At 43.1% G+C, this 9,088-nt stretch overlaps 1 protein-coding gene across 1 annotated transcript; it reads right to left on the reverse strand.

The window, feature by feature from the left end:
* Positions 1 to 1,283: 1,283 nt before the first annotated feature.
* LOC106890098 (olfactory receptor 49-like) lies at positions 1,284 to 2,223 on the reverse strand. Its single transcript, XM_014945681.1, is given in 2 exon segments — positions 1,284 to 1,617; positions 1,619 to 2,223. Coding segments are annotated over 2 exon segments (939 nt in total).
* Between the last annotated feature and the right edge of the window lie 6,865 nt (positions 2,224 to 9,088).

Below are 9,088 nucleotides of genomic sequence, written 5' to 3' on the forward strand. Positions count from 1 at the left end.
CCCACCTTGGTATGTTTGTTGAGCTAGCAGCAGACTGGTACAGAAGTGAAACTCTGTTGTGTTTCAGAAAGGCATATCTGAATTACCCATTCTGTCTTCTGCAAAATCAATATTCAGAAATCCTTAAAATGGTCCCAGTAATTTATATATGGACTTTACCCCTGCAAAGTAGGACTCCAGTTCTGATGGCTAGACTCACAGAATGCCAACATGACAGACATAATATTTCTGAATCTGCTCCCGCTTCTGTGGAGTGATGTGTTCAGATGGACAAGTAATGGCCTTTACTACACGTCTAGCCTTTCTGTGATCGGGAAAATATCTGTGATGGGCAAAGCTGTACGCACTCACACTTCTTTATTGCCAACATGTGATACCCACCGAGATGCAACATCCCAAGTTGGGTTTTGGGGTTGGCAAGCAACATAAATAGGTTCAAGATTGTGCTTGATCCATGTGAAAAAATTACACAAAAAAGCAGCTGTAATTGTAAGGTGTTCGAAAACAAGTCTGGAGGTTTTCATTTTCTTGTATGTTTAAACTTCAAGGATTTTCCCACTAGATTAAGTCAAACATATCTTCACCCAAGACCCCCAAAAGTGCAAATACCATCTCAACCCCCAGACTCTCAATACTCTTCTAGAAGATGGATCTTAAAATGCACTGACAGATTTCTAGAAGCTCTTCATTAATTACTATTCAAAGTCTACACTTCCCACAGAAGGCAAAACTATAACACAACACAGCCATTACAAGGCAAGGATTCAGGCAGTAAGCAAGTATATATGCCTTAAAGTATTCCACCACGCATCAGGACCCTGACAGAATAATAATAGTTCTGTTTCTCTAAAACTGAAAGAAAAAATCCATTAGCACAGAAAGATAACAATCAGCTCTTGCAAACTAAGTTGCAAATCCACAGCACTGAGCACTCTAGATCAAAGAAAAACTTCCTTCTCTAACCTCACCGAGAGTACCTTCCTGTGCCAAGTTCAATTTGCTGCAGTCCATCTTCATACCCCAATATGGTATTTCTCCTATTATTATTGCCCTCCTAAATCCCTCTTGTATTTTCCGTATTGTGTATATCAGATGCCTGGTTCTCTATTCAGAAACAGCTGCTAAAGTGCACTGGAGACTCATCTTCTGCTATAAAAAAAAGTGAGTAAGGGAGAAGAGATCAGAGACAGTAACAAAGTTTTTGACATTCACTGCACAAATGCATGTGCATTTAGAATATTTATATGTCTTCAGCCTTTAAGGTGGTTCACCATAAAGTTTCTTTACTTTTCACTTGTCATCAGACTCAGAATTGTTCTGTAAGAATTGCACATGGACAAATATTTTTGCAAGGCTTCTTGAACCTGCCTGTTCCTCAGACTGAAGATGAATGGGTTGAGCAGAGGAGGTACCACCGTGTTGAGAACAGCTACCCCTTTGCTGACGTCAAGCTCACCCATGTGCATAGGTTTAACATATATGAAAATGCACCTCCCATAAGACATGAAGACAACAATAAGGTGAGATGCACAAGTGGAAAAGGCTTTTTGTCTCCCTGAAGCAGATGGAATGTGCAATATAGAAATTATATTGGCGTAAGACAGGACTGTGAGTGCCCAGAAGAGAAAAAACAGCTATTGAGAAGTTAACAAGGTCTAGAACAGGTGTTTCTATGCAGGAAAGTTGTGCACTGTCACAGAAGAAATGGTTAACGTTTTGGTTACAAAAGTGTAACTGGAAGACAACAATTGATGGACCAATCAGAAGTGCAAAACTCAGCCCCCATGAACCAAGTACCAATAAGCTACAAAGCCCATTGGTCGTTATGGTGGAGTAAGACAAGGGGTAGCAGATGGCTACATACCTGTCAATTGACATTGCTGCCAAGAGAAGAAACTCTGTCATGCCAAAGATGAAATATAAAAAACATTGAACAAAGCAACCAGTCACAGAAATTGTCTTTTCTCCTGATGCTAGGTTGAACAAGACCTTAGGAATGACACAGGAAGTGAAACCAATTTCTAAGAGTGAGAAGTTCCATATAAAATAATACATGGGCACACGGAGCCCACGGTCCACTATGCTGATGGTGACAATCACAAAGCTTCCTACTATAATTGATATATAGAGGATGAGGAGAACCACAAATATAAATATCTGCAACTTCCTGCCAGCTGTGAAACCCACAAGGATGAAATTCTTGACCGTCGTTCAGTTTTCCATTGCAACATTCTTATATGCCTTGTGCTGTGAGTAACTGTGGGGGAGAGGAAAGGGAAGAGTCAATGCTATATTTTAAATTTAAATGTACATGAAACATGATTTAGCAGTGAACTGAAAGCAAAATGACTCTCTAACATGAAGGCATGTTATTAATAAACTACTCAATACTTTTGTTTTCATTTTCATCAATATTAGCTTTTTGTTTATTCCTGATTTGAAAATATGGTAAATTATACAGCTGCTATAGTTCACAATACCACTGTACAGCCAAATCCAATCCTCAAAAAGAAAGTTGAGAGGATTAAAATAAGATTTCAAAAGAAAAACATGTCACTGAAGTCAGTTTCTACTAATCTCTTCCAATTTTTTTCCAATTTAAGAAAACCATGGCAAAGTTTAAGGGACAAGAAGAAATTCTATTTTTGCTGAGGCTGCTAAACTCTGTAATGTATTTGAAACTAGAGGTGTTGCAAGAAAATAAATCCACTTTCCTAGGAGACTGTTTTCAAAAAATCACATGAATAGTAAGTTAGTTACCTCTGTAACAAGATGGAAGTCAGGATTTAAGTCTAAGATGTTTCATATTCCTGCCATTCTAATGCATCAGCCGAGCCTCTGAGCTCTGCCTCTCCTCCAGGCATGTTCTCCAGCACCAAATGATGAAGACTTTTATGTAACTGACCAAGAATAAGGGGGAAGGAAGATATCTACCCTGGGACAGCATGGCATCTTGTAAATGTAAACACTGGATTAGCACGTTAAATTCTCTGATTACTGTTCTTTCTAGACTGTGATCACTGCCGATGTATTCATGCATGAAGATGAACAGTAGGTCTCTCCAAAAGCATGGTTTAATTCGCTGGTGAATGGGAACCTATAAAAATTTGAGTTAGCAGACTGGTTCCCATTCTTCAGAAATCGATACATGTGGGACCTTGGTAGTCAGTACTAGTTTAGAGGCATTAGCTAGCTAAATTCTGACTAGTTTTACTAACAACAACCTGAACCTCTTGATATTAGCTAAATAAATATGTTATATGTAACATTTTATTGTCATCATTGTTGCAATATAGCTTTTCATTAATTATTTGAAAGATAAAGAAAAGTTGGTGGTTTTGAGTTAAAGACAATAAAGAATAAATGTGCAAAAAAATTGTATTGTGGGAAAAGAAGAGAGAAGCCGTCTTGCAACAAACTTTACTGATAATGATGACTCACTTTATTACATTGACTGAATGAAGACTAAACAATGTGGAGCTTGCTTCCCAGATTGATCTTTCGCAAATTCAGTCACTCTGTAAAATTTAAATCTTTCCAGGCAACCATAGCCCTTTCAAATATCCAAGAACTATTTACTCCTCTGACCTGTCCTTTGTAAAATGTCATTACAATCTTCACAACCGATATCAGATTAAAGCCAATGAATAAAGGTAACCTGGTAGTTCAGCAAAATTCTTATGAGTTATAAATCAGTAGTGCCATTAGCATAAGACAGCATGAATAATAGGGAAGGTTATGAGTTTCATAGCTGGTTGGTGTGAGAAACTGGACATGAGAACCTCGGAATCATTGTTGTGGAACAATCGGACTGCAACCCTACAGTTGGTTAAGAATAAGGCAGGTACCTAGGAATGGGAACAAACTGAAGAAATTGCCCACCAAAACAGAATCACAGAATCACAGGATCACAGAATCGCCTAGGTTGGAAGGAACCTCAAAGATCATCTAGTAACCATAAAAAAAACAAAAAACAAACAAACAAACAAAAAAAAAAACACAACCAAACAAAACACAAACACCAACACTAAACCATATTCCCGAGCACCATGACAATTCGTCTTCTGAATATCTCCAGGGATGGTGCCTCAACCACCTCCCTGGGCAGCCCATTCCAATGCCTGATAACCCTTTCAGTGAATAAATTTTTCCTAATATCCAATCTAAACCTCCCCTGGCACAACTTGAGGCCATTTCCTCTTGTCCTCTCACCTGTAACTTGGGAGAAGAGACTGTCCCCCAACTTTCTACAACCTCCTTTCAGGTAGTTGTAGAGAGCAATAAGGTCTCCCCTCAGCCTCCTCTTCTCTAGATTGAACACCCACAGCTCCCTCAGCCTCTCCTCATAAGACTTATTCTCCAGGCTTCTCACCAGCTTTGTTGCCCTTCTCTGGACCCGCTCCAGCACCTCAATGTCTTTTTTTGTGGTAAGGGGCCAAAACTGGGCACAGTACTCGAGGTGAGGCCTCACCAGTGCCGAGTACAGGGGGATGGTCACCTCTCGGGCCCTACTCGCCACATTGTTGCTGATACAGGCCAGGACACCATTGGCCTTCTTGTCCACCTGGGCACACTGCTGGCTCATGTTCAGCCGGCTGTCGACCAACACCCCCAGGTCCTTTTCTGCCAGGCAGCTCTCCAGCCACTCTTCCCCAAGCCTATAGCGCTGTATGGGGTTGTTGTGACCCAAGTGCAGGACCTGGCACTTGGCCTTGTTGAACCTCATCCCGTTGGTCTCGGCCCATCGATCCAGCCTGTTCAGATACCTCTGCAAGGCCTTTCTACCCTCCAGCAGGTTGACACTCACATCCAACTTGGTGTCATCTGCAAATTTACTGAGGGTGCACTCAATCCCCTCGTCCAGTTCATTTATAAAGATGTTAAAGAGAACCGGGGCCCCAGTACCGAGCCCTGTGAGGCAGGGCATATTGCAAGCCAAAGAAAACCATATATGGCTAGACAGACTGAGTTCACTGAGCAGTCACCACAAGTTTTGGGCTCTACAGCCACTGAGGACCACCAAAGGGACCACCACGACTCAACCATGTATGTGGTCTATAGGAGGGGACTATGTAAATGAATTCTGAGAATTTAAGTGAATATGTACAACCATTCTGGGAAATCCAAATGCATACGCATGTGATAGCCTAATAAACACTGTGTTTTGTGTAACATACGGTACGCACACTAGGAGAAGCGATCCCCCACGCATTCAGCACTGTAATAAAGAATGCCTGCCTTCTAAAACTTCAAACAGGTCTTAGAGGGTTTTCTTTATAGCCAGATTTTGCAGTAACACCATCTGTCTTTTAATTGTTTCTCTTCTCCCTGTTAAACCAGTTCCACACAACATCATAAAGGACAGTGCCAGACATGGCAATAATCCTAGTGTTGCCCATTAAGTCTGTTCAGTGAAAGCAGTTGCCCAATTCTTCAGAAACTTCAGTTTCTTCACTGCAAATCACAGCAGCAGATTATGTCAGTGACAACATCTGTTATTACCATCTAGGGAACCAGAAACGTCTTTGCAGTAGCAGTTCAGAAGTCATGTAGCACCTCCAAGTGGCAACTCAGCCCATATAATTTTTGACACCTGCATTAGGAAGCTGCACCAGTCTCAGGATGTGCTGATTGATTGCACATACTCGTTGTAGAGTAGCTTACATCTAATTTACACATTCCTGCAAACAAACCAAATCACTTTCCTGGATTACACAGATGGTTCTGATTAGAATCACAGAATCATAGAATCATAGAATGGTTTGGTTTGGAAGGGAGCTTAAAGATCATTGATTTCCAAACCTGGAATCCCCAGGGCAGGGACATCTCCCCCTAGACGAGGTTGCTCAAAGTCCCATCCACCCTGGCCTTGAACACCTCCAGGGATGGGACACCCACACAGCTTTTCTGGGCAACCTTTTCCAGTGTCTCACCACTCTCACAGTCAACAATTTCTTCCTAATATCTAATCTAAATCTATCCTCTTTCAGTTTAAAACCGTTAGCCCTTGTCCTATCACTCCTCTCCCTCATAAAGAGTCCATCCTCATCTTTCCTATAGGCTTAAGTACTGGAAGGCTGCTATAAGGTCTATATAGGCTATAAGGCTACAGGCGATAAGGTTTCCCCGGAGCCTTCTCTTCTCCAGGCTCCCCAACCCTCTCAGCCTGTGCACACAGGAGACGTGCTCCAACCCTCTGATCATCTTTGTGGCCTCCTCTGGACCCGCTCCAAGAGGTTCATGTCCTTCCGGAAGCTAAAGTTCAACATGTTGCTGAGAGGGTGCCACAACTTTCCGAGAACACTGACTACTACCCACTGTTACCCTTTCATGTGAGCATGAATGACACTGCAAGCCAGAACCTGGGCAGCCATTGTTCCAAAAATGATGAAAGATTTCATCTCTTTGGAAGACTATGAAGCCCTGGAGGTGCATGTGAAAAAAACTGATGCCCAAATTATCTTCCCCTCCATTTTACCAGCTAGAGGAAAGGGAGCTGCAAGAAATGGATGGATGGATAATGTCTTATCAGCTCCTGGCTATGTGGCTGGTGCCTTTGTAAGGGTTTTGGCTTTTATGACAATGGGACATTCTTTGATGAATATGGCCTGTTATAGAGGGATGGGACCCACCTGTCTAGTAGAGGAAAGGGAATCTTTGGCAGCAGGATGGCCAACTTGGTGAGGCAAGCTTTACACTGAATGACTCAGGGCATGGGGTCCAAGATAGCAATGCTCACACCATCGCATCCAACTGGGGAATAAGCCAGGCAAAGCAGAACAGCAACAAATGTTCCTTAGCCACCTCCTAAGATGAGATCCAGAAGGCCAACCGCCTCAAGGGTGTGAATGACTGTGGTGGATACTCTTGCTCCCCTCCAGGGAAACCTATGAGATCTACTACCTCTCTGCACATACACAGCATGGAGAATTAGCAGGAAGAACAAGAGATCTGTGTGCAGTCCCAGGGCCATGATCTCTCACTGCAATTCCACAGACATGGTGGGATAGCTCACGTGGCTGCAATGCTGTCATGGATGGCTATGTCCTTTTTAGGAAAGACAGGCCAGCAGGGCAAGGTGGTGGAGTCACTCTTTATGTGAGAGAGCAACTGGAATATTCCAAGCTCTGCCTAGAAGTGGACGAAGAACATGTTCAGAGGCTATGGGTAAGAATTAAGGGGCAGGCTAATATGGGAGACACTTTTGTGGGTGTTTGCTACAGACCCCTGAATCAAGAAGAGTGAAAATAGAGGGCTGTTTTCACTCACTTGCTTAATCCTTTCATCCACACTTTGAGGAAGCAGCAAGTCAGGGATGCTCTGAGGGACACTGTCTTCCATGTCCTAAGTGGTACAAAAGCTCTCCGAGTGAACTGTAAATTGAGTGGACAATAAGGACGTTCTCAAGATCTCCACATTCCCAACTTTATACATAAACTGCAGCTCATCTCAGGTTGCTTTGCAAGAAGCAGCATTCCTGTGTGCATGATTTTTCACACCATGTTTCATTCTTATAGGAAATTCCTTCCAGTGAATATAAAAAATGTCTAAACTTGGATGTTGTGCATGTTGCACACAGGGTACTTTATAAATGCCAAAGACACACGAAAAAATTAGATCTGTTCAATTAAAATAGAGCTGTTTTTAGATTCTGTGATTCTAATCAGAACCATCTGTGTAATCCAGGAAAGTGATTTGGTTTGTTTGCAGGAATGTGTAAATTAGATGTAAGCTACTCTACAACGAGTATGTGCAATCAATCAGCACATCCTGAGACTGGTGCAGCTTCCTAATGCAGGTGTCAAAAATTATATGGGCTGAGTTGCCACTTGGAGGTGCTACATGACTTCTGAACTGCTACTGCAAAGACGTTTCTGGTTCCCTAGATGGTAATAACAGATGTTGTCACTGACATAATCTGCTGCTGTGATTTGCAGTGAAGAAACTGAAGTTTCTGAAGAATTGGGCAACTGCTTTCACTGAACAGACTTAATGGGCAACACTAGGATTATTGCCATGTCTGGCACTGTCCTTTATGATGTTGTGTGGAACTGGTTTAACAGGGAGAAGAGAAACAATTAAAAGACAGATGGTGTTACTGCAAAATCTGGCTATAAAGAAAAACCCTCTAAGACCTGTTTGAAGTTTTAGAAGGCAGGCATTCTTTATTACAGTGCTGAATGCGTGGGGGATCGCTTCTCCTAGTGTGCGTACCGTATGTTACACAAAACACAGTGTTTATTAGGCTATCACATGCGTATGCATTTGGATTTCCCAGAATGGTTGTACATATTCACTTAAATTCTCAGAATTCATTTACATAGTCCCCTCCTATAGACCACATACATGGTTGAGTCGTGGTGGTCCCTTTGGTGGTCCTCAGTGGCTGTAGAGCCCAAAACTTGTGGTGACCGCTCAGTGAACTCAGTCTGTCTAGCCATATATGGTTTTCTTTGGCTTGCAATATGCCCTGCCTCACAGGGCTCGGTACTGGGGCCCCGGTTCTCTTTAACATCTTTATAAATGAACTGGACGAGGGGATTGAGTGCACCCTCAGTAAATTTGCAGATGACACCAAGTTGGATGTGAGTGTCAACCTGCTGGAGGGTAGAAAGGCCTTGCAGAGGTATCTGAACAGGCTGGATCGATGGGCCGAGACCAACGGGATGAGGTTCAACAAGGCCAAGTGCCAGGTCCTGCACTTGGGTCACAACAACCCCATACAGCGCTATAGGCTTGGGGAAGAGTGGCTGGAGAGCTGCCTGGCAGAAAAGGACCTGGGGGTGTTGGTCGACAGCTGGCTGAACATGAGCCAGCAGTGTGCCCAGGTGGACAAGAAGGCCAATGGTGTCCTGGCCTGTATCAGCAACAATGTGGCGAGTAGGGCCCGAGAGGTGACCATCCCCCTGTACTCGGCACTGGTGAGGCCTCACCTCGAGTACTGTGTCCAGTTTTGGCCCCTTCGATACAGGAGGAACATTAAGATACTGGAACATGTCCAAAGAAGGGCAACAGAGCTGTTCTGGAGCACAAGTCTTATGAGCAGTGGCTGAGAGAGCTAGGAGTGTTCAGCCTGGACAAAGGGAGG

The sequence above is a fragment of the Calidris pugnax genome, unplaced genomic scaffold (assembly GCF_001431845.1).
Source record: "Calidris pugnax isolate Ruff unplaced genomic scaffold, ASM143184v1 scaffold146, whole genome shotgun sequence".
Taxonomy (NCBI): domain Eukaryota; kingdom Metazoa; phylum Chordata; class Aves; order Charadriiformes; family Scolopacidae; genus Calidris; species Calidris pugnax.